At 40.1% G+C, this 25,610-nt stretch overlaps 1 protein-coding gene across 1 annotated transcript in view; it reads right to left on the bottom strand.

Moving 5' to 3' along the window:
* Positions 1-12,945: 12,945 nt before the first annotated feature.
* Positions 12,946-25,610, bottom strand: part of LOC122801374 (uncharacterized protein PB18E9.04c-like) — a 58,577-nt gene continuing 45,912 nt past the window's right edge. Inside the window, exons 6-7 of the mRNA XM_044070904.1 lie at positions 13,782-13,862; positions 12,946-13,282 (exon numbers count right to left, since the gene is read on the bottom strand). Of these exons, the coding sequence (XP_043926839.1) occupies positions 12,975-13,282; positions 13,782-13,862 (389 nt within the window). The 3' untranslated portion in view covers positions 12,946-12,974. The remainder of the gene's footprint in view (positions 13,283-13,781; positions 13,863-25,610) is intronic.

A 25,610-nucleotide genomic window follows, 5' to 3' on the forward strand; every position in this document is an offset into this window, starting at 1 on the left:
ATCCCAGTACAAGCATATTTATAGCTGCATAGAGGCAGCTGTACCCACCAGGAAGTACAAACAAAACGTCATGATAGAACCACTAAATCAGCTATATAACCGGAGGAAGAAAATCCTGGCAAAAACTAGGTGCAGCACCCAGCAGGATAAAAAGCAATCTCAAACTAAACTCGGGACAAAGTCTACCAAAGCCAAATTTGAGGTAGATTTGGCCTCTTAAGCAGAGGACAACCACAAAGCATTCTTTAGCTATGTCCACAACCTCAAAGGCTATACAGTTTTGTGCAGAGCTTATTGTAAATGAAACCACCTGTATTCAGCCAAAACACATGGCAAACCTCCTGGCTGATTAATTCTGCTCCAACTTTACCCCCCCCCCCCCAACAAAAACAAATATAACTCCCCCTACCATTACTACGCAACAGGTCCTTAATGCTCCAAGAACACTGCATCAATGGGCCCAGACAATATTCCATGATGCTTCTTAATAGGAGGCAACATGACCTATCAGGACCTCTCTGTATCCTACAAATAGGCTTCATGCCTCATGAATGGAGAAAGGCAGTCATCCTCTGTACAAAGGTGGGTCCATCTACAGACCCACAAGTCTCACTAGTCTTATATGCAAAGCCATGGAAAGAATTATGGAGATATTAAACCTCCAGACAACGGACCCAACCCAGTCTGGTTTCATCAAGGGCAGATCATGACTACTCAACCTGGTGGACATTGACAAGGTCAAAGCAATGGAGGAGGAAAAACACTGCCTACCTTGATCTGGCCAAGGCATTTGCCATAATACCCCACTCTGGCATTGTTGACAAATCAAGAGAATAGGTACAAACCCATGTCACATGGTGGCTAGCCAACTGGCTCACAGACAGGACCCAAGTTAGAATTGGGAAGTCCACCTCTACAGAGATGCCAGTCACAAGTGGACTACTCCTTTTTGGCATTTACTTCTCAGAAATAAAGGCTAATGTTGGTGGTCTCTGGCTGACTAAATTTGCAGAAGATTGCAAATTAGAATGGTTATTGAATCTCACACTGAAATATTCTCCAGGAGGTGCTGACACAAACTGGTGTCAGAGCCATGAACAAACTAAATGCCAAGAAATTAGTATCCTTTGGGAAATCCATCCCTGGTTATATTGACAAACCCCTTAGAGTTGACCCAGTCAGGGTCTTGGGGGCACACAGTAATCTAGCCTTTGATCATCACGCATCTACAGTGATGAGGTAATCATTCTACGTTTTGCAACTTAAAGTTATGGCATCCAACTCCAAGGAAGTAATTGTTCCACTGTATTCAGCATTCAGACTTATTGATCACAATGCCCCCTTTGGTCTGTATCCAACCAGGCATATTCAACAACTGAACATCCAGAGGTGGTTTCACTAAAAGAAACCAACGCAAAAGTAATGTCCTAGGCAGACCACCTCAAGGCCCTATTCCCTGTATTTCAGTCTCCTACAGGCTTTTGAGGGGAGATCTATGCCCGACCCCACTGGATGGAACTCCTGCATACCCACAAAACAAACAGCACCAGAGTTACCCATTCTAGACTTAAACCTTGCCCGTGATATAAATAGGACCTGCTGGAGATAGTATCCGAGACTACCCAGTCTATGGAACAGGCTCCCCACCCATGTGAAGCAGAGTTCCTCCCTAAACCAATTCAATGCAACTTAATTGGATGGGAAACCGGAAATTCATCCCTGGTTTGGCACCCATGTCCCTAATGGAGACGGGTAACCTGTAAATGGTTCATATCCCAGGCCCATTCTTATACTGAATGGGTATCAGAACTTCAGATTTGGGATGCACAGCTAGGCTTAAAAAAGGCCCTCATGGTAGTGCACATTGTTCATAGGTGTTTACTAGGCTGAGCACAGAATAGATGCAAGTTAGCACAGGACTCAATACATGCAGAATGTGAAGAAACACCAGGATGTCATTTCTATCAAATGGCATGGTATTATAACCCCGGTCATGGCAGAGATCAATTCCTGGCATCCTAAACTTGTCAAATTTAATTTCAGAAACCCATTCATTTCATACAAAAACATTGCTACTAGGCATTTCAGTGAAGGAATCCTGCACTACACGTCAGTGAATGAAAGGAATCCTGCACCAGTAAGGATCATCTCAGATGCACTCTAACATCTAACAGCTAAATCTTAATCTCAGCAAAATTTTTTTTTTTAAAGTGCAAGTCATGAGCTCATTGCTTGTTCAGGTATACTATCTTGGCAATCAAGTCCCATAAGCTTTAGTGGGACCTCCTGCTTCATTAGCCAGTCTAGTTCTCTGGACAATGACATGCTGAGAAAGTGGTCATTTTCCAATCAGGATGGAAAAAGTTACCCTTATTGAATCAGCTTTTACAATACCATTGTAAATGTTGAAATTTGGCAGGGCACTGCATCCAAACCCCCCCCCCAATCCCGTTGTGAATCGCAACATATTCGGATGAACAGAAAAGATTCATCCTGCATATACACAACAAGTTATGGGAAACGTTTCCTGGAAATATTTACCTGCACTCGACTGAAATCCTCATTTGCAATGTAGGAAGACCACTGTGCCACCTTGATGTGGCATCCATAACGGGTAGTGAACACACTGTATTGCTAATGCTATACAATAGACTCAATCCCCGAAACCCCCAAAGTGTCACACATGAATCAGCGATTTTTCCCAGGGGGAAAAAATTCAAAGCGGGGGGCTGTGCCCCCACCCCCCCTAAACTCCAAGATCACACCACAGTGGAAGTAATGGCAAAGTCCCGAAAACAGCCCAGTGATTTTCTTCCCTAGGGGAAAAACACTGTTCTGTGCTTTTGGAATTTTACATAATAGCGTTCAAAACAGCATTTGCAACTTAATGAGTTCGCTAAAATAGAAGCCCTCCATAACTGCTTAATTGTACAAATGAATTTTCAAAGAAATCTAACCAAAAATGGTTTTATCACTATCTATACAAAAGTCGCAGTTCAAGGCTTAATGCAAGGAATTCCTTCAGTGCATTCTTTGAAACAGGTGCACTGTTAAGTTTATTTGCAGCTACTTTTACATGGGCATGGCTGATCTTTGCTCAGCACATTAATACTCATTAATACTGTGATACAGCTGGTTAAATAGCCTCCAACAGACATTCATGTTCCAGTGTTAAGCTTGTCAGTTGCCTTTACTGCCATCTGGTGGTACTGGACAATACACCCCATCAGGCTTGAGGTGCTAGAACCCCCACACACCACTTAAGGTAGTAACTACCCCCCTCCTTCAGATTATGGAACTCACTACTATAGCTTTTAAAAATGAGAGAACCTATTTAACTAAATGGAAATTGTCAGAAGAAATATGTATTAATGTGTGTATGCTTAATGCCAATTAGAAGCTAAATGAGTTAACACATTTTTCATTCTATTTTATATGCACCGTTTTATATATAAATCGAGTTTCATATGAGACCATGCTTTTTGAAACTGCAATGTGCTTTCTGAAACTTGCAAGATGCCCTCTGACCTAGTAATCGCTAGCACAGCAATATTCATGTTTATGCCTTTTGGAAATGTACTTGAGAAGCAGGTGCTTATCTGCTAGGTCAGGAGAGAATGAATGAATACTATATCCTGTAAATGTAATGATTCTAAACAATCAGCTCTGTTTGAAGTATGAGAACATGTACAGCTGCAGAAGCTTAGAGATAAAGTAGACAAAGGATTATTAGAGAAATGAATGGCTAGCTTTGTGCTTGAATTAACCATAGTACCTTGAATGGTAACATTGCATGCATCTAACCGGTGGTAGCCAAGGCCACGTTGTTTTTTTTAGGAAGTTTCTCACAAAAATTGCTAAAATCAGCAGAATTTCATGAGACCAATTATTAGTAAATGATGATGAAAAGACTTGTGATTTGTTACGTCAGCTTGGTAGGCAATGTCTTATTAGAAAGTGTATAAAAATGAAATGAAAATTTCCTGTTTCTAATTAGACAAACTCTGTATTAGCACGTTTTTGTCTCCTTGCCGGAAAGTACCTCTCACTCTAGGCCTAGGTCAGAATTGGGCCTGGTGGCATGTACCTGTATGGAGAAGCGGCCATGTCGGCTCTTTTGTTTTGAAAGACCTCCGACTGAATTGTCATTCGAAAGAGGCCAGCCACTTTCTGATCTGGGATTGGAGGAAGTCAATGATCCAGTGGATCAACTCACGGGGGGTCAGGTAAGGAGGAATTTACCTTTTTTCTGTTTTAGATCAGGGACTAGTTACAGAACTGTTTTGTCAAGGGGATTTGCATGCGCAGATCAGGGACAAAAAGATTACTGTCTTGTCATAGATCAGGGAAACAGAATAGGTACAGTTATTCTAGACAAACTGAAAAGGTGTAAAATCGTGGTACCACGTGATAAGGGTTACGTAACAATTTCTAGCTCAGCTAAGGCAACATGGGAAATCAGTGCACGAAAAGTTCCCGAGACCCGCCCCTATCCGAAGATGCAAAATATATGCAATTACAGCGTGCCGATAATGTTAAGTACTATACGAAATGGGTTGATAACTACAAATTTGATGGTAATTTAGATAAGTCTTCACTTATTAAACAGAAGCGAAAGGTCAGCTAAAAAAGCAACGGCAATTAGGAGTCCCTCAGGCACACAGGTGGCTTGAGGAAGCAAATCGCAGGGAATAGATTAAAAATTCAAAAGCAATGTTCTTAGACAAAGATAACTTGGCAATAGCAACAGCCCCTCCTCTGCCCCCTCCACTTCCCTTACCAGAATATGAAGTGAGTGGACAAGCTGATCCACCTCCGCTATACCCAGCTGCTCCTGCATAATCAAAACAGTTTGTCATGGATCCTAGAGAGACCAGGTCTCGAGCACGTAACTTGAGGGGATATTGAATTATACGAAATAAATAGAAATTCACAAGCTATGAGTGAGGAAGAGATATGTCCACTCATAGAAGTACCAAATCCACAGGCAGGACAGGATCAGACTCTTCTAGTATATAGACCGTGGACACTGGAAGATATCCGGAAAGCCACAGAGGGAATTCCCCATCCGAAAGTTAATTTTAGAAAATTCTTAGAAGACTTACAGGGCAGTTACCATTTGAATGGAGAAGTAGAAAAGGTAGACAAATTGTAGGTCCAGATTGGCACATGATCAGTGGCAACTGGAATCCCAGTGACGCAGAGCTTAGACCACTCCCACATAGTAATGCAGAACTGGACAACAAGAGTGAAAGGTCTGACTGACCAAATCTCTGAGAAATGGAAGTCTAGGGGAAGTCTAGGGCTGACTGGACTTGCATTAATCAGTGCATACAAGGTGAAACTGTTGATGGATATTATGCTAGATTAGAATGTTTCAATAACCATTGTGGAATGCAGGTACCTGAAGATCAAACACAAGATTCCCCATATGAGCAACAGCTAAAGAATGCATTCTTAAAAGGCAGTATTACTCCCATTAGCAGCTTTATTACAAAGCACATGGTAGATCATTGTACGATTACAGTCACTACTTGAATATGCAAGACATGCCGAAAGGCATTTTTAATAGTAAAAAGAAAAAGAAAGCTCAAGTATTTGCAGTAGAAGATGGGTCAGAAGTTTTGTAGTACAAACCGGAAAGAAGGGTAAGAAAAATGCCCAGGGAAACAATCTGAAACTATCAGAAGATTTTGAAGGAAGAAAAGGAGTGAATGTTTTAAATGTGGGAAAAAGGGACATTTGGCAATGGTAACTACGGAAGATAAGGAGGGTGAGGAATGACTATATGATCAGGAATCACTGGATAAGAAAACAGGAAAAGACAAATGCAAATGTGGTAGCAAGGGTAGAGGATGTGACAGAAGGGATAAGAGGATGTACATGAATTTTGGACTTGGCATTGAGCCTAGAGCTCTACTTGGCAGACAAAACCGAAGTTACGCTTCTGGTAGAGGGGAGGGAAGTCAAATTTCTGTGCGACTCAGGGGCTTCACGGACCCGGATACATCCTTCCAAACTACCAGAAGATTTGGAATCACCGGATTACATACTAGTGAAAGCAGCTAATGGACAGCTGTATCAGGAGCCGCTCTCCCACGACATAGCAATAACTGACCCAGTTTCAGGAATGACCTAGAAAAGCAAAATTGTTTCTGCAAAATGCCCAGTAAATCTCTTGGGCAGAGACTTGATGCAGATATTTGGCATAGCCGTAGTTCCAACTATGCAGGGTATGGAAGCACAGCGACAAATGGATACTTTTGTAGTACGACCGGAGGGTGAAACATATTGGTACAGCCAGGACTTAAGTTAGGACTGGTCCAGGGGCAGTAACTGAAGAACATAGCCATCAGTAAATCCCCCTCCCTTGACACTGACAAACAGCATTTGTTGCATTGTACTCTATTACTGTAACAGACCAGGACCCAATAAAGAATATGAGCAAGAGTGGTTTAAAAACAATGCAAACAGGCTAGTATTATGAAATTTGTACTGGGACAGAAAAGGAAAGTGTAATAAGCTGTTCATTGCCCCAGGAATTTTACAAATCTGATTGCCACGTGTAAGCTCAACTAAAAATAGAAATTTGAAGTGGGCAGACCTAGGAGAAAGTCACAAGGTGGGAAAAACAGAGTTAGAACTCTCTGAACAAGGAGTACAGAAGCAAAAATTGAAATGTATAACAGACACCCAGCTGTGCACTCCCAGGCAAGTGAGGATAGAGTATTACTCTTACTGGAGGAAGAGGAAAAAGCCTTACGAGACATACCAGAGACTCTCAACAGGGAAATGAGATTTAGGACTTATTCGTACAGCAGGACCAGTTACTATTACACCAAAAATCAGCATTTAGACCTCAGAAGAGACAGTATCCCTTGAGAAAGGATGCAGAGATGGGGATCAAACCTATAATAGCAGCCTTACTTAAGGAAGGAGTCTTAATAGAATCTCCCAATTCACCATGTAATACACCCTTAATTCCCGTTAGGAAAGCAAAATGGGGAATGGTGTATGGTCCAAGATTTACAAGCTGTGAATGACGCAGTTATACCTAGGGCACCAACAGTGCCAGATCCACACACCTTATTGAAGGATTTGAAACCTCAGAAATATTTTTCTGTGGTAGATATTAGCAATGCATTTTTCTCAATACCGATCCACCCAGCCAGCCAACAATGGTTTGCATTTACATTTCAGGGGAAACGTTATACATATACGAGACTACCACAGGGATATTGTGAAAGTCCAATGATATTTGCACAGGAAATGGCAAGTAACCTGGTGGGATTTATCCCACTGAAAGGTAGTCAGATTTTACTTCATGTAGACTACATTCTGCTGGCAGCCCCCACCCAGCAAGAATGCAGAGAGGATACCATAGCATTATTACAATTTTTAGCTACAAGGACACAAGGTAAACAAGAACAAACTGCAACTTCGGAGAAAACAGGTTAAATACCTGGGATATGTAATATCCAAAGAAGGCAGAATATTAGATGAAGACAGAAAAACAGCAATATTACAAGCACCTAGATCAACTACCAAGAAGGAAATGTCCTTCCTGGGAACCACTAACTTTTGTCTGAGTTGGATACCAAATTATGCTTTGGAGTCTGCTCCGCTGACTAATTTGATATTCAAAAAGCAGATGGCAGCACAGGATTTATTACAGTGGACACCAGAAGCAGAATCAGCTTTCTGCAAACTGAAACTGATAGTTTGGTAATCCTAAAACTAAGGAAGATGCTATCATAAGCGATTTTTCCAAACTGTAGACTGTAAGCAAGGATATGACATCAGTGTTAACACAACAGCATGGGGACAAACGCCCCATAGCTTACTATTCATCACAGTTAGACCCAGTGGTGTGATACTTGCCCCACTGTGTACAAGCAGTAGTCGCAGCTGCAATGGCAGTGCAGGCTTCAGCCTCAGTAGTGTTCCACCCTCTCACATTGTGTGCCTCATGCAGTCGCGATTATTTTACTGCAAGAAAAAGTAGCATATCTTTCTCCTGCTAGACATCTTTCCTGTAAGACTATACTGTTGAGCCAACCTCATGACAATTGAATGATGCACAACAACCTTGCTCCCAACCCCTGCAGATGTCAAACCACACTGGTGCCTGCAGGAGATTGAGCAAAAGACACTACCTAGAAGAGACCTTACAGATGTTCCCTTGGATGATGCAGAGGTGACATACTATGTGGACGACTCGTGCAGGAGGGGTCCTACAGGACAGAACCTAGTGGGGTATGCAGTAGTTTCTGATACCGAGATTTTAGAAGTGAAGTCTTTACCACACGACTTATCTGCACAAGCAGCAGAATTGATTGCCTTGACGAGGGCATGTAACTTGGCAAAAGGTGAGTGAATATTTTTACTGACAGTCAGTATGCAGTTTCTACTGTACATGTTTTTGCGCAGCTGTGGAAAAAATAGAGGAATGATAACATCTACTGGTAAACCAATTAACCATGTGCAATTTATTTTAGATTGGTTAGACTATTCAATTACCTCAGAAAGTAGCTATTTGTAAATGCGTAGCCCATACCAAGCAACAGGATAGAATTTCAAAATGTAATGAGAGGGCTGATACAGCTGCAAAACAGCTTCAGAAGTTTCTTTTGAGCGAGGAATTACAACCCTCTGAGATTTTAGACTTAGAAATGTTAACAATGCAGACACTTGCTACAAATGTAGAACAAGTGGATAAAACGAGGAGCAATCCTTGAGAAGGGACTGTACATCTCCAAAGAAAAACCGATTTTACCATCTAACTTGTTTAGATATGCAGCTTTGTTGAGCCATGGGCAGAGCCATGTCTCAACAGGGGGGATGGTACAGTTAGTGAATCGAGTGTTTACGACGTATGGATTTACTAATTTCATACAAAACATTTTTGTGCAGCATGCCATGTTTGTAACCAGCATCATGCACAAGGGGCATTGAAACCTAAGCAAGGGAGTTTCCCTACACCACCGTATCAGTTTCATACTATTTGTATGGATTTTATAGAACTGAACAAATGCAAAAGTACTGCCTTGTCATTATAGATATGTTTTCCAAATGGGTGGAAGCTTTTCCGACTAAAAATCCAGATGCAGCTACTGTTGCAAAGGTCCTTGTTAAATTATTCCTAGATTTGGCATACCGGAAAAGATTTAGTGACAATGGCACACATTTTGTAAACCAAACAATACAACTTGGTCGCTATTTCAGGATATCGTTGAAAAACCACTGTGTACCACCCCCAATCTGCAGGATTAGTAGAGAGGAATAATGGGGTGTTAAACTTCAAAAACTGATTAGTGAGACAAAAGAATTGGGTGCACTGTTTACCTCTGGCACTGTTGAGCATGAGAACTGTTCCAAATGCAAAAGGATCAACTCCTTTTGAAGTTTTGTTTGGGAGGGCATATTATACACCTCAATGGAAACCTCTCGTCTGCAGAGCAGGAGGCTGACAGTTCACTTGCAGGGTATATGAGGAGATTTTTGAACAAACTTTTGCAGTTAAATTCTGTTTCAGATAACAAAATCTGAAGCAGCAGTAGCCCCAGGCACCTGGGTCTGGGTGAAGATAGTGAAGAGAATGAGTTCTCCGAAGGGGGAAGGGCCATACCAGGTACTACTGTCGACACCCACTGCAGTCAAGATCGTGGAGCGAGCATCCTGGATTCATTTGACACACTGTAAACTGGTTAAGAACTTTGAACTGGACAAAAACCTTGTTACTGTTGTACAACAAGAACAAAATGACCAGGTAGAGAGCAAATACTGAAAAACCTCCGAAAACTTGCATGATTATTTTGATAGCTATGCTAACAACATTGTTTTTGATGTGGCCTTTCCTTTTTCCTGCCACAAAAGTTGAACTGATTAAACATGATGAACCAGACTGGCACCCGAACTTACACTCATCAGGCAATTGCATGTGTGTATGCTGAGACTTTTAATGTTTCGAACTTCTGGATCTACACAGCCATACCAAACAGCATAATTGACTGCTATCCCCCTAGGGGTCAATGAAACCTGGGAAAATCTGGTTTTTGACACAGTATCTATTAAAGCATGTGATAAGGTAGCACTATTTGCCTGTGACAAAAGGGAATTGTATGTTTCTACAAGAATGACAATTCAAGTGGGTTGGAGCAAGTGTAATGTGACTGTACAATATAAAATGTTATACCAAAGCAAACAATCTGGGTGGAGCTTGTAGTACAAATTATAATTTCTTAAATCCACGCACAAGACTCTTGACCAAGTGAAACGTAATCCTGTACTTTTTAAACAGGGAAAATGTTTCATGCAGGGCAGTGATTTCATTAACAATGTAACTACTAAAGTAGAGGATTATTTTGTGTGTGGTAAAAAAAAAAAAAAAAAGCATATAAGTGGAGAATTGGTCCGGCAGTTGTTTTTTGGGGTACCTTGTCCCGGGCCATATGACACTGTAGTCTTGCCTCAGGGAAATATTCAAAATACCAGAGATGTGACCAAGAAAACTGTTAAAAGCCTGAAAATCCAGTGGGACAGAGAGGCGGGCTGGAAAGACCATCATACTGTGGGTACCAAATTGACGCACATTGACTTTAGTGATGCTGTTATATCGTGGGCAGGCATATTACCTGCATATGGCACAGTTAAATCGATTTGGGAGCTGCGAAAACTGTCTAAACTTCTCGAAGTGATGAGTAATGCAACTTTCTCTGCTCTTGAACGGATAACTGATGAACTGAATGCTATGAGAACTGTAGTGCTCCAGAACCGAATGGTTCTTGATTTCACCCTAGCAGCGAGGGGTGGAACATGTGCTTAATGCTGTGCGTATATACCAGATCAGCATGAAATTAATGACCACCTTGAGGAGATACAGAAAGTGCCGACCATGACCAAACCAGGCCCAAGCCCTCTGACGGACTTTTTCCAGAATTTGTTTGGGGGGTGGGGTTCCATCCTAATGAACATCTTGATTGCCATTTGTGTGGGATTACTCCTGGTAGGAGCTTGCGTTTGTTGTGGAATCCCCTGCATGAAGAAATTAATCAAAGAATTTATAGATATATCAGTTTCTGAGACTATGTATCAGAGTACTGAGTTTGAAGAGCTGCTAGAACGTGAAACTTTCATAAAGTTTTAAACTGAATGACTAACTGCAAATCCTGAATGGAAGAGGTTAGGAAAAGCAAACTGTTTATTCTTTTTGAAAATAGATTAAAAGTATTAACAGGGGGGAAATGTCAGAAAAATATATGCATTAATGTGTGTATGCTTAATGCTAATTAGAAGCTAAATGAGTTAACACGTTTTTCATTCTATTTTATATGCACTGTTTTATATATAAATTGAGTTTCATATGAGACTGAAGAGATGCTTTTTGAAACTGCAATGTGCTTTCTGAAACTTGCAAGATGCCCTCTGACCTAGTAATTTCTAGCACAGCAATATTCATGTTTATGCCTTTTGGAAATGTATGAGAAGCAGGTGCTTATCTGCTAGGTCAGGAGAGAATGAATGAACAATGCTATATCCTAAACAATCAGCTCTGTTCGAAGTATGAGAACATGTACAGCTGCAGAAGCTTAGAGATAGTGTAGACAAAGGATTATTAGAGAAATTAACTGCTAGCTTTGTGCTTGAATTAACCATAGTACCTTGAATGGTAACATTGCATGTATCTAACCGGTGGTAGCCAAGGCCACGTTGTTTTTCTTAGGAAGTTTCTCACAAAAATTGATAAATCAGCAGAATTTCATGAGACCAATTATTAGTAAATGATGAAAAGACTTGTGATTCGTTAAGTCAGTTTGGTAGGCAATGTCTTATTAGAAAGTGTATAAAAATGAAAGTATTTCCTGTTTCTAGTTAGACAAACTCTGTATTAGCACGTTTTTGTCTCCTTGCTGCAAGTGCCTTAACCTGAACCTACCGTGTTTTGATCATTTTTAAAGGATATTTTTCCTTTGACAGAATTATCTAGACAAGTTTGTAACTATGGTTCTTCCCAGAAATGCTTCCCCTGTTAAGCCACATTTCTGAAATTGAGATTCATTAGACAGTAGAAGACTGAATTGTCAATTACACTCAAAGTACAGACTGATTATTCTCTAAAGGGAGTTGTGCTGCCCTGAAGCTGGTTGTAACAAGTTAATTTCTCAGTTAATGCTAAACTTAGAAATCATTTAAATTAGTTTAAAAGGCTTTGAAAAATGGTGTACCTGCTGCCAAAACTCTACATGCATATTAGAGATGAGAATTTGGAGCCATCAGGACTGAACTGTATACTCTTAATTTTGCTCATTGAAAGAAGAGTGCCAGTGTGGAAGAATGCTTTTGCAAGATGAAAGTAGGCAAACATTTGCAGTCAATTCACACCAATTCAAAAAGCATGGCAGCACTTTAAGATTAGGAATTACCATTTTGGTCCCTAGTTATGTACTCATGACCCTAAGAGATGCCACAATATTGCTCTCATTAAAATCGTGTGTAGAAAATAGGAAACTGCATGCTTGGTCAGCATGGAGCTATTTTACTGAAGTTGGTTAGGGAGGGGATCTGAACCCCATGTTTGGGGTCTCACTTCAAAAAGCAAGGGTCCCGAGAGAGAGATTTAAACCATTGCCAAGGAAAAGGCCATGGACTAAGGGAAGTAGCTCATTAGCTCAGCCTTAAAGCTGTGCCAGCTGCTAGAGTATATTTAATATCAACAAGTCTGATTTTGATGTTTGCAAAGTACCTGCAGTTGATCGTATACTCGTCACTTGATATAAGTGACCATTTCTGGTATGCAGAACAGCTTCCTAAATGGTACATAGGAGTCTTTCATGAATCCAGGTATGAAACGTCCAGTCCAAGGCCATTGTTCTTACCAAATTCCAGACCACTAAGTGTTTGTCCTTCACTCAAACACACAAAAAAAAAGGCAAATCACAAGTAAACCCGTGAGTGAAATAGTTTTATTCCTTAGTTCAAACATCTTGGCATATCACACCAGCATCTTCAGAATGAAAGCAGGTATTAATATGCAGTGAAGCAGGACAGTCACACAGGTTCTTCTCAGTCCCTACACACTGGACCCCAAACAGATGAATGTCATCTGTACCTTGACCAAAGTAAGCATCCACCACTGCTAATAATGCAGTGCCACAGCCAACTTCTCTGCAAACCACATGGGCATCATTTATATCCCAGAAGTCATCACACACAGTGCCCCACTGAAAGTTGTAAAAGATCTCCACACGGCCTGTGCAGTTTGTTGATCCATTCACAAGTCGAACTGAAAGGAAAAATAGTAAACATTACTCTGCTTGTCCAGGATACATCTGTCAACCCTCTTTTGCTAGTGCCAAGTTATGCTCAAGACTACTGCATTGTGCCTATACAGGACAGAGCTCCTAACAGTTAGATGGTAAATTTACTTTTATGTTGCATATTAAGTTAACTGCCAAGAGTAAGAGAAAAAGCATGTTTATCATACGGTACCCAATTGTCTTACTACCTGCAGCGTGAATGCATGCCAATGTATAGCAACACTCAATTTGAGGTACATCCATGAAGGGATGCACTAGAAAGTAGTGTCTAGTTAGAACAGCCATTTGCTGAGGATGGAAATCCTACAATCTGCAGTCCAAATTAGCCCAATATAGCAGACTTTGTCAGAGACCATGTGAACCAAATTGGAGTAGCATTAAAATTAGCTTCAGTTTCTTCCCCTTCCAATTTATGATTTGGTTTGTTAGACATTTCAACTATTGCATGCTTGTTAAACTCATTACCTGGCATGCTTGTAGATGTGTTTTCAGTCATCGCCGGACCTGTAGAACCACTTGCACCACTCATCACTGGACCAGATCTCACTAGGCAACAAAAACATTAATCCATCTTGGTTAATTTCAATTTTTAATAGCCTAATAAAAGTGAAGTCCAAGTTTAGAAGATACAAGTTAAGAGAACTTCACCCAAGAGCTTGATAAAACCTGACTAAAATTCCACATTTCCACATGACTACTACTAGAATGCACTTGTTTGATCACTTGACAAGCTAATGCATTCTCCACAAGTTACTAGCTCAGAAATGCAAGGAAATGTTTGATGTAGATCAGCTTAGAAGAGCTAGATGTCAGTCCTCAACTTATCTTGTGCAGTCCCTCTGTGCTCAGTTCAGAATTACTCCAAATTTCATACTTGATTGAATCCAAGACCTGCACAATTAAACCTTATCATTGCCTGCTTTTGTCTACAGTTCTTGTGCAATTGGAGAGACTTAGATGGCATTCAGCCCAGACTTGCAAATATGATTCATCAGAATCAGAAATGGCTCATTAATGGTGGGACAGATCAGAAGAATTTTTGCAGCAGTCAAATCTCAAGACCTACTTTGTTTCCTTGGTTTCTTTCCAACAGAAAGCATTTAGTATTCATAGCTCATTAGGCAGACCACTCTCCACCCAAATTATTCTGAGGTTAGAAGAATATAGCAAGCTGTCCTTTAATGAATCTACATTTAAAAATGTGTTGCTGGATAGTGGCTTTCCAAATCAGTTTCACATGAAGTCAGACCTGGGGAAAATTACCTCTAGCTACAGAAAGCCATCTGTAGTAGTTTTAGAGGGGGTTCACAAATATTAAAATTGTGCATTGCCCCAGAGGGGAGATCCTACAATTGCACCAAGACAGCACAGGGTCTCAAACCATCCAAAGCCTGGTCCTCCCAATGCTGTGGCCCTTTGAATCTATAGGGCAGATGGGCTGCTCCTATTCATGGAATAATTCTGTGGCATTTCATAATTAATTGGCAACAGAGTCATTTGCCAGGGATATTTGAAAGGAGACTATTCAAAAAATTACAAGTTCATAATGAAAGCTCACTTTAGTGTTCACATTTTGGGGCTGGATGGTTGCAGGCTATGGATGGTTGCAGGCTAGGTTTAAAAATATTTATCGTACTGCTGTGATAAGTACTTTTCCACACATTTATCCTATTTTAACACTCTTCAGAAGTCACAGAACTTAAATGGCTTACCTGCCATGTCCACTCATCCAAGTACAGTTGTGATATTCAGCAAGCACATTACCTTCAATGTTTTGGAAGAACAAAATGAACTAGCTACTTGGAATTTACATTACAGGTTGTAATGGTTAATCCTAGGGCAAGTTATCCCCTAGCTGCTGCTACTTTGATTCAAATAATCACTCCTGAATGGATTTAAAGGTATGTTTGAATCATTCTAAATAAGTTTGTCATATTGCAGAGTGCAGCTTCTTTAAGCCTTAAAGGGTCTTTTACATAATCACCTGTTCATGCAACATATCCAGATACATGCAAAAGGTATATTAACAGCACTCTTCTTCCAACACTCCTACAATACCAGCAATGCCTTCAGTTACATCCTGAAATCAAAAATGCATGCAGCATCACTTGGTTGGAGATTAAGCCAGTATAGTTTGACACTAAGATGCATTAGAGTAAAAGAAATAATTTTGCCTCAGTTTTATCTTTCCAGGTTTAGAGCCAGGAGTGTTGGCCAGCCTAGTCCTACAGCTAACAGAAAAAAAATAAAATAAAATCAGCTCTGTAGAAATTGCCAATACAAGCACTAGCACTCCCGAATCTGCTTAAAGCAGAATCATTGGAATATATTTTGATTTCTGGGTTTACCAGGAAGTCAACCACTGGACAGGGTCAAAGCTGCATTTCAGAATTAAAGTAAATTAACCACCCTTTCAAAATCTATGAAGCATGAAAAGCCTCCAAGCAACATGTTTTATACAGGTAATGGGGAATGATGGCTCCAAGCACTTCATGCCAGAGTTGGACATGGGATAAGGGAGCCTACAAAACATCTGGTATTCAGCCTTTTTCCATCTGGAGCAGTCATTGGGGACCATCCACTATGCTCTGGACATTTCCAGTTTGGAAATTAACTGGCCAATGCCTCCCATGTCCAATGGCAGAATTACCCTGCCAGTACATTCCCAGTTTTTCAATCTGTTGCAGCAGTCAGACTGAATACAGGAGAGACAACATGCAAGTCTAAGTTTACTTCCCTTTAGACCAAATGGCACTGTGACAAGTGACCTCAAATATTAAGAAACTTGCAGCATTCTGGTACTTCCCAATTGGTACAACTGACCCCAACAGACCTGATCCTTGGCTCGTCAAAGCCAAAATTAGCTTCCAGCCTAACCATGATTTATCCCAACTTGAGTTCAGACACATGTTAAAGATGCCACCTCAGTTCCCATTGGATTTACTAGTTTGGCATTGCTGCAACATTGTGAAGTGTGAAACATTTTGGTCAATGTCTTGACAACCAGAATTCATTAGACCCACCATTGCTGGTGCACCAGCTCAGATTTTATATCCTCACCTCATATGACCCCTTAGTACAAATTATCAAACTTTGCTTAGAGGCTGTCATGTGCAGAAGGCAAACATTCTGAAGCAGGTTATACTGCAGGAGGATCTGAAGCAGGTTATACTGCAGGAGGAAGCACCAAGCTATGCCACTGGTTTCTTTGCAGATTGAACTTCCAGTAATTTCAGACCATGCATTCCAATTGCTGCCATCTTCACTGCCCATCTCATTACATGGCCTTGTTAATTTACACAAGCCTCTGCTTCCTCACTGCCTCTGGCCTTTAGTCATAGGCTTTTGGTTGCTGTTTGAGCTCAGCTAGTATTTTCATCCTCCTGCCTTGGTTGAGCTCATTTCAGTGCAAGTAATTTATCCTGGTGTAATGTATTGAGGCCTCATTTTTCTTTGCATTTGACTGTAGATTTCAAATCCCCTTTGCCTGGCTCAATAACTTTAGCAGACCGCCTAGAGGCAGCTTGTCACAATTTGTTCCATCATACATTTGCCATCTGTAGGCTATTTACAGAATTACTGAAATTTCTTACAATGTCTACAACTTTGCAAACATTGGCAAGCTAAAAGCCAGCATTCCATTTACCTGTTTGGCCCTCTTGAGAAAGCAACCTTTTCCTGGTGTTTGTATGCCTTCCCTTGGCTTCAAACTATTTCCTGCAGGTGATCAGAACTCTACGTGGTAGCTCAAGCAGATGAGTTGGTCACAAATCCAAACAAGTGAGAAAGCTGTGCTTGCCTCTGCCTTTCTTCAGAGCTTACAAAGTCTGAAAAATGGCTGAAAGGGCCATTTGCTAGCACATAAATTTGATGAAGGAAATACCAGTGATCAAAGAAACAGCATGTCCAGGATTTCTAGCTGCAGCACAGGACGTACGAATGCAAAAGCCAAAAATATTTTGCCACCAGCAGCCTTGCACTTCCTAGTCAGGTTATGGTCACAGAACTACAGACCAAAGAAAAACAGAAAGGTACTTATGGTAGAAGAGTCTGCCATTCATTAAGGTAGTAGGCCTTGCATTCAGACTTTTCATATCTGGCATCAAGCTGGACCCTTGACCTTATTCCCCCTTAACAGCATTGCATGAATTTCCTACTTCATTTATGAAAGTCTGTCCTCCCTATTATAGGTCAATAGTTGTGACCTTCCATTTCATCATTCCTGCATTTCCAGCTACACCTTCGGTATAAAGGCATACAGCTTAGTACAAGTTTAATGCTGATGTCAACATGAATTTTGCCTTGACAGTGCCCAAGTCCTGTCCCAAGTTAAATGTAATCTTTGCACATGGTACTGGTTCTATGATGGCTCAAGCTTACCATACCATATTTGAGCATGCTACCTCAGTACAGGGGATGAAGGGATAGAGTTTTGCAGTACCATCCTTAATGATGCCTACAGTCAAGGCTGAACTGAAAGTGTGAACATTCAGCATCAGACCTACCAGCTGAAAAACCCATTTGTTATTTGACTTTTGAAAATCCATCGTTACAAAGCTACAGAATGCCACCACCCCCAATGAGGGAGCTATAGGACATCCCTAGTGGTGTCCAAGCTAAACGTACCATTCATCTGGCAGAAAGTCTTTCCTCTGACTAGACTAAGTCTACATACCTTCTGCAGTAGTGTGCAAAAAATAGTATGGAGTCACAGGCACAGTACAAATTCTGTATACCCTTGTTAAAGTTCTGAAGGGCTGAGATATACCCATGAGCAAAGACTACATTACCCAGCATACTGGTGGCAAGCAATATTGCCATAGTAGAAACTGCAGATATGGCTATAGTATTAACAGTTCTGTAGGTGGCAGTGTTTAACTGTTGGTCTAAAGGATAGTTGTCCAGAGGGTTTTCCTGCCATTCCTATTTTAGGAAAATAGGAAAGTGGGCTTTAGGTCCTGCCATACCAGATGTATATCCTTAAAACTACATACTTGCTTGTAAAACAGTGTTAGTGTGGAATAGTAAATAAGGATTAAAATAGATTCTGCTGTAAATGTGCCGAAAAAAATTTGCAATGTAAAATTGGCACCCATGCTACATGACATACCTCTGGCTAAAATAAGTGAACAAAAAACTTTAATCAGGAAGGAAGTTTGACAGATTGATACTGCTTGTAAGAGAGCACATACTGCTAATAAAGAACATGTGCATTAAAGTTGACAGATGACATGGCTTTTTTATAGAATCAGCACATTCTGAAAGGCAAATATTGCATTTTGCATACACTCTCACATCAGCAGAAGTTTTACAAGTTCACAGAACAGGAACAGACATTATGTGCTTTCCCACAAAAGTTCCTTGAAGAAACAGGATCTAAAGTGCATGACTAAAACAGTATACAAGAACTAAACCGTGTTAGAGGTATTTGTAGGAATATACTTTCCATTTACCTCAGAACCTATCTATACTGGTATATAAAACTACAGTAGTGTGTGCAAGTTATAACTGCGCTATAATGTAGCATGCTGCAAAGTACATTTTCTCCTCAGTGCAACTTGCAAGACTTAGAACCAGACTGATAACAGTAAACCGCTAACAAGACTGTATCTTAAGATGACTGGCTACAGCAGCAAGCACAGCATGCAGCACCTTCATAATTTTCAAACCGCTCCAAGATTACATGCCAAATTACACAATGAGAGTTCTGTTTGCATAGCTACAGCTAACACCAATATACCTTAAGCTCCTTAAAATACCTTGCAAACTTAATTCTGCATTCTAATGCAGTTTAGAGCCATTAATTATGGTTCCAACCATGCAAAAACAGATCCAATACCAGCTTGCAGAAAAGTTCTTCCCACAAAACTGTTAGAATAGCTAGTCCTACAGGTGAAGGCACCTTACTTCTAGTAAGGTCATTTCTCTGTCAAAACATCAATCCATTACTGTATCCCTATATTGGTGGCAAACCAGGCTGGGAAAGTCATTTACCTCAAATAATTTCCAAAAAAGGACTGCAAATCCTTAAGTAAATGCTCCTCTAGACTGGGAAGACCTTTTAAGCAGCACCTCCTTAAACCTTACAAGGATGTCTGACATAGCTATAGACAGGTGGGCCTTCACATTAAGGCAAATCTCCATGTTTGATTACGTAAAAATCAATCCTTTGCCTTAAAGGAGCAGATGGCAAGCTACACCCAATCAAATATAAAGCACTTTGTTTCAGCACCACTCCACAGGTTATGATCATCTCCACATCATTTTACCTTTTCACAGATGCTTGTTTATTCAAGGATACTAAAGTTCATGGAGAAATCCAGGGCAGATTAAGCTACCAAAGAATAAAAGTCTAAGAAATGGATCAAGGCAGCTAGTCTTCACTGCGTGTCCTAGCCTGGACAGCTGGTGGAGCCATAACTGGGTCTATTCTTTCCTAGTATAGATAGAAGGAAGGCATAAGTGAGTTGGAGTCTGTTAAAAGAACATTTACATTCCCATCTACCTCTTTTACATTTACATTCCCATCTACCTCTTTCACATCTTAAAATCTTTTGGTTGCTTTGTACCCCCCCCCCCCCCATCAGCTGTGAATCTACCATAGTTCTTGGGTCTGGTATTGGAGAAACATTTGGAAAAAACACAGCAATCCCAGCTCTACTCTAATGGATATACCAAGAGCAAGCCCTTCTATATCCTCCACCTTGCCAATCTGAAGAGTTAAACTTTACAACCACTGCAATACCACCTGAACAGTGGCATTCCTGAAAGTAAAGTCCCAATAAGAAGTATCCATTCTCATTTGAATAGGTTGCATCAATACCCTGTGCCCCTAAACAGCTGTACCTTTTCTGATGTAACTGTACCCAGCCAAATCAGATTTAACTGGAAGTGCTCTACAAAGATGTTTTATCCAGGACCCCATCATGGTTACCTTGAGACCCACCCACTAATGGAACCTGTAAAAAAAAAAAAAATAAATAAGTTTCCATCACTAATGGGGGGAGGGGAGGACATGCACACCCCACTTACCATAATCCTGCAGATTTAGTAGAAAAAAATCTGAAGAACTGTGGGTACTTCAATGAGGAAGTGACAACCCTGAGAAATCTATCATTATTCACAAAATGCATATTAAACTTACAATTTCTCCACAAACATGTTTGATGAATTTAATATTTGTTAATGTTAAAAATGTAGTACAAGGTGCATAGTTATGCAAATCAATTACTTATCGTAGTTCTGAGTGGTTTCACAACTGCATTAGTTAGCTGTGGTGGTGCAGCAGTTAGTGTTGTCACCTCACAGCAAGAGGTTCTCCTGTTCGATCCCCAGCTGGAGCGCCTTCTGTGTAGTCTGCATGTCCTCCCCACAGTCGAGTGAAGACATGCAGGTAGGTAAGAGCATGAATGGGCATGCCTTCGTTGAAGGTTGGGTGTCAGGCTGGCAACTTGGCACTGTAAAATCCACAGCCAATCATGAGCAGACAGGAGTTCCGCTGTGGCGACCCCTAACCAGGAAAAGCCTAATATCAAGCTGCAAGTGTATTAACAGAGGACTAAATGTAAAAAAAGTGCTGAAGGAGTTGAGAGGTTATAGACTGGTTTCTGAAAGCAAGAAAGAACACTGTATGTAAGCTCTGACCTTCCCAGGCTGGGATGGATAGTTGCAAGGAATGCTGGGGAGTTAGAATGTACCGATACTAAAATGTACAAGGTCAGGAAACAAGACTGCTAAACAAGCCAGGTGGCCTGAACTTTTCTAAAACATTATTGGTACTAAAAATCATGATTGTTCATGTGCAGCATTAAATGAGAAGCAGGAGAATCTGTAGAAATCCTGTTTAACCACGTCAGTATTCTGCATGTATGTTATGGATAGATAGTGCTTGGCGAGATGGATTTAAAATTGTGTAGATAGTATCCCAGCACTGACTTATGTGGATTTAAGAAAATGTTTTGCACATCTTATGTGGATTTAAGAAAATGTTTTGCACATCCTAAAGTTATTGACTCAAGGCTGAAGGTAATTAGATAATTAATGTTGTGCATTTTAAACTGCACTTTAACATATAGGTGACGTGCTGGCAATCTGAACATTCATCTTGCTGCAGAACACTGTGGAATGAATTATAAGGGCCCAGTATAGAATGTTCTGTGAATTCCACACTTTTGTATAGAATGGTCAGAGCTCGGACACAAACTTTTTCAGGGTGTGCAAACATAGGTTAAACATGGTAAAATGGCTTTGGAAAATTTTTTTTTTTTTTTAAAAGAAAAATGCAATTCAAAGTAATAGTGGCAATGTGTTTATTGTGTTAAATGACTGACTGCTTTTAAGTATATACGGTGTACTGCTTTGTACAATGGCTGACTGCTTTTAAGTAAATCATATGTCCTGGTAATATCACCAGCAAACAAAGTCCACCAGATAGGCAAAAGTCCACAGATAATACGGACACTGTAAAAAAAAGTATAATAAAATTTATTGTACACAAAAGTAAGCGCTTTCACCCAAAGGCTTCAGACTATAAAACACCATGTAAAATAATTGCTTTAAATAACAAAAAGGTTATTTCATAGGTTCAAACAATCATACACATCATTCAAATCTATTAAGCATTTAAAGCTAAATGTTTAATTTTGAAAGCGCACTAAAATGACAGTTCACTTAAAAATAAGTATTTAAAATTGATGAACCTGTTGAGAAAACTATAAAGAAAAAATAGAAAGATTACTATGACTTAGGTTTAAATATCCTTCTCTTCTGTAGAAATATCCTTCTCTTCTGTAGAATAGGTTGCAAATTAACTTTATCATTTAACCCAGGGGACTTATCTGCTCTACAGCGGATAATCCCATCGCAGCTCACATTCCTGGGTATAATTATCTATGTCCCCTCCTCTAATATTGGGAACTACCATTTGCATAACAAAACTTGAAAGAATGTGATGCTCCTAGTCTGATGAAGCCTTAGGGTGAAAGCGCTTACTTGTGTACAATAAATTTTATTATACTTTTTTACGGTGTCGGTATTATCTGTGGACTTTTGCCTATCTGGTGGACTTGTTTAGCTGGTGATATTACCTTTGCATCAGTTTGATGGCCGTTTTCATTCCTGTGAATGCTTTGGATTTTATATTTGACTTATTACTTGGATTGCAGGAATGTTTATCCCTCTGTGGTGTGTTTTTACTTTTGTGGTTAATTTACATCATATGTCCTGTTTTGTTCAATGACTGACCTTTAAGTACTATTTTGTTGAATGCATGTCTTGCTTAAAGTACAAGGTTCCCATTGTTGAATGACCGTTACTTGTTCGGTATGTGGTATCTGCTGCCTTGTAAGATGACAGAAAATTTGCTTATTCGTTTTATATAAAAAGTAATAGTGGGCAGTTCCCAGCAGACAGTACCCTCAAGGTTATAGTGGGCAGATCCCACAGCAACCAAGGACAAATTGTTATGGTTTATGTATTTAACTATATAAAAATTTAACACAAGGAGGCACCTTATGTCGAGGGCGTACACTCAGGGGAAAAAGTTAAGAGGAATGAGTTTGCTTTCTGCTGCTTTAATGTACTAATGTCTTGTGTTGTGGGATGGAGAAATAGTGCCCCTACAGCATGTTGAAACACAAGTGTTTGTTAAATCAAGTCCAGGTGTGACTGAGGGTCCAAAAAAGTGGTCAGTTCTGGACACAATCCCAATTGCAATGCTGGAGCTGTAACTTTTGAGATCTTTATGCAATGAAGGGAAGGGGGTGCTGTGAGAAGGCTGATCAAAACCTTTCCTTAGTCATTGCAGGATAACAGAATTGCTACTACCCTTCCCTCTCTGAATGGTGTGTGGATATATTTCTTTCCTCTAAACTGCCAGGATCTGTAAGGTAAGTTTTTTTTTTTTTTTATAAAAAGAGAAGATAAAAGCAAGATTGAATCCCTGAAAAGGGAACACCTGCATTTTATGCATCATAGTTCAAATAAAGGAAGTTGTAAGGATTTGCATGACTTTTTAGCTTACGAAAAAATTGTTCTGGAGTATTTCCATTAAATTAAACTTACGATAGCAATACATTCATAACTTGAAAGGCATCTAGTAACAAATGTCAGTATTTTATTCTTGGTATATAGACATTCTTGAAAATGGAGAGAGTCAGCATTAAGGGGCTTCCAGGATGCTTTAAAAACAGATGTTGCAACAAGTAAATGTTAAGAAAGCAGTACAGACCAGTATAAAGGGACCCCTTTCTCCTGTTTCGGCAGGTTTGGAGAAAAAAAAAGCAGAGACTGAATCTGCTGTTTCAGACCTCTGCATTTTTGCATACAAGGTCAACGTGGTACTGTTACATCTCAACTTGGTTCCTGTTCACTTATCTTTAGAACAGGCATTTGCAATTAAAAAGGTCTCTTTCTTCTTCCTCCCATCCCCATCATTCTCAACAAGCTTCAACCTTTCCAACAGGAGCACTAGTGTTTGGACACTCCTGTGGCTCATCACAAGCGCTCACATGACTACATGAGGCTATTGCCTCTGCAGAAGAAAAAAAGGAAAACATGGGGTGCTAATGCTGATTTGCATACCATGTCTAAATGTTTTCTAACTGCAAGAAAAAAAAATCCATAAAAGGTTTAAGGTGGAATTTTAAAATGACAACCTTATTTTGACAGATCCAGCTGCTTCAGGAAGTTGCTTCAAATGCAACTCAAAAAGGCCATTTTCACTCCCACAGAAAATGTGCCAATAGATAAGGCAGCATTGGTAAAACTACAAAAAAGTGCGTCAGGCATGTAGGCAAAACAGAGAAAGCCCCTGCAGAGGAAGCCAGCTATTGCAGCTGCCTTTGTGCTGGGTTTGCAAGTCCTGTACAAAATAAACCAATTGCTTAGACTGGCAGGAAAGCCCTCAAGTGCTGCAAATCACCGTACAGACTATGGCAGGGTAATTAAAGAAAAATAAATCTTTAATCAGTTTGCTACCACCAGTGGCAGCTGGTGACTTCAAATCATTGGGGGGGCTACAGAAGACAGGTGAATGGGTGGGGTCAATGGGAAGGGGTGCAAGCCAACTAGAAAGGGGAGAAGCTATGCTCAAAACCACAAAAACTAACTTTATGCCGCCCTGGGTGCCAGTCATTATGAGTCCAATCAAGACAAAATGGAAGTGTAGTAGAAAAAAATTAACACATTGGCTTATGACAGCTTACTTAATATCTAGATGGAAACAAAAAGGTTGAGGCATGAAAAATAATTTTCAAATAAGTTACTGGAATGCCAGTCAAAATCAAGTACAAGAAAAACAAGCAGCAGTCAACTCAAACCACTTCTCCTTGCACTGCAGTTCTAATTATAATTTATATTCAGCTTTTTTAAAGTACCAAGTAACATGCTGAAAGTAGCAATTTACTCTCCCCCCCCCAAACTTGTAAAAATGTTTATCCAAAAAAGACCTGCTGCCTGACAACTACTTGTTTCATGGGGAAAACTTGATCAAAGTAAAAAATGAAAAAAAGAAAGCTCAAGATACACTGCTTAAAAGGTTTACTGTACAGGTAATGGACCACACGTGAGATTGGCATTCTGTTTGGTTTACAGGCAAAGCCTGCAAAGATGACTGCAAGTCTCCAACAAATGTAAGGAGCTTCTTAAAATAAATGTAATCTTGTCCTTATTACAAATACTGCCATATGCATTTCAATACCAAAGGCTTCTACATTATCTAGTTATGCAAGTATTCTCTGCATGGCAACACAAAGGCTTTCAGTGTTGGCAATTCTTTAACAGTATGCTTATTAAAGCTTACTTGCATCTTACAATCCCAAACAAGCTTACCTGATGGTCTTTAAAGCATTGCTACTCAACAGGCACAGAGTAATAAGCATAAAACAGTATAAAAATCTGAAACCAGAACATTCTGCAAAATAAAGGACATAATAAAAAAGTAGCACTTTTCTAACTTGGATGTGGGATACTCTGCATTTACACTGCATAACTACCCCTTGCCTTGACACAGAGTCACTACATGAGGGAGTGGGGTGCAACATGTATGTCACAATTGGAAATGTTTAAGGCCAGAAAAATGAGGTAAAGTGCCTGAAAAACCCAGGAAACCAAGTTTTGAAGCAAAAACAGGCACCAATGAAGTGCAATAAACGAGCCAACATATTAATGGAAACGACAGTTTATTCCATACATAACACTACACTGTTTCATCCACCGGACTTCAGATGCATCAAATTTTCAAGCTGTAGCCAATTTATAACCCTTCCCCATATTTAAATAATTAACCAATTGCTA

Source organism: Protopterus annectens, chromosome 4.part1 (assembly GCF_019279795.1).
Source record: "Protopterus annectens isolate FY-2018-M chromosome 4.part1, PAN1.0, whole genome shotgun sequence".
NCBI classification, from domain to species: Eukaryota; Metazoa; Chordata; order Ceratodontiformes; family Protopteridae; genus Protopterus; species Protopterus annectens.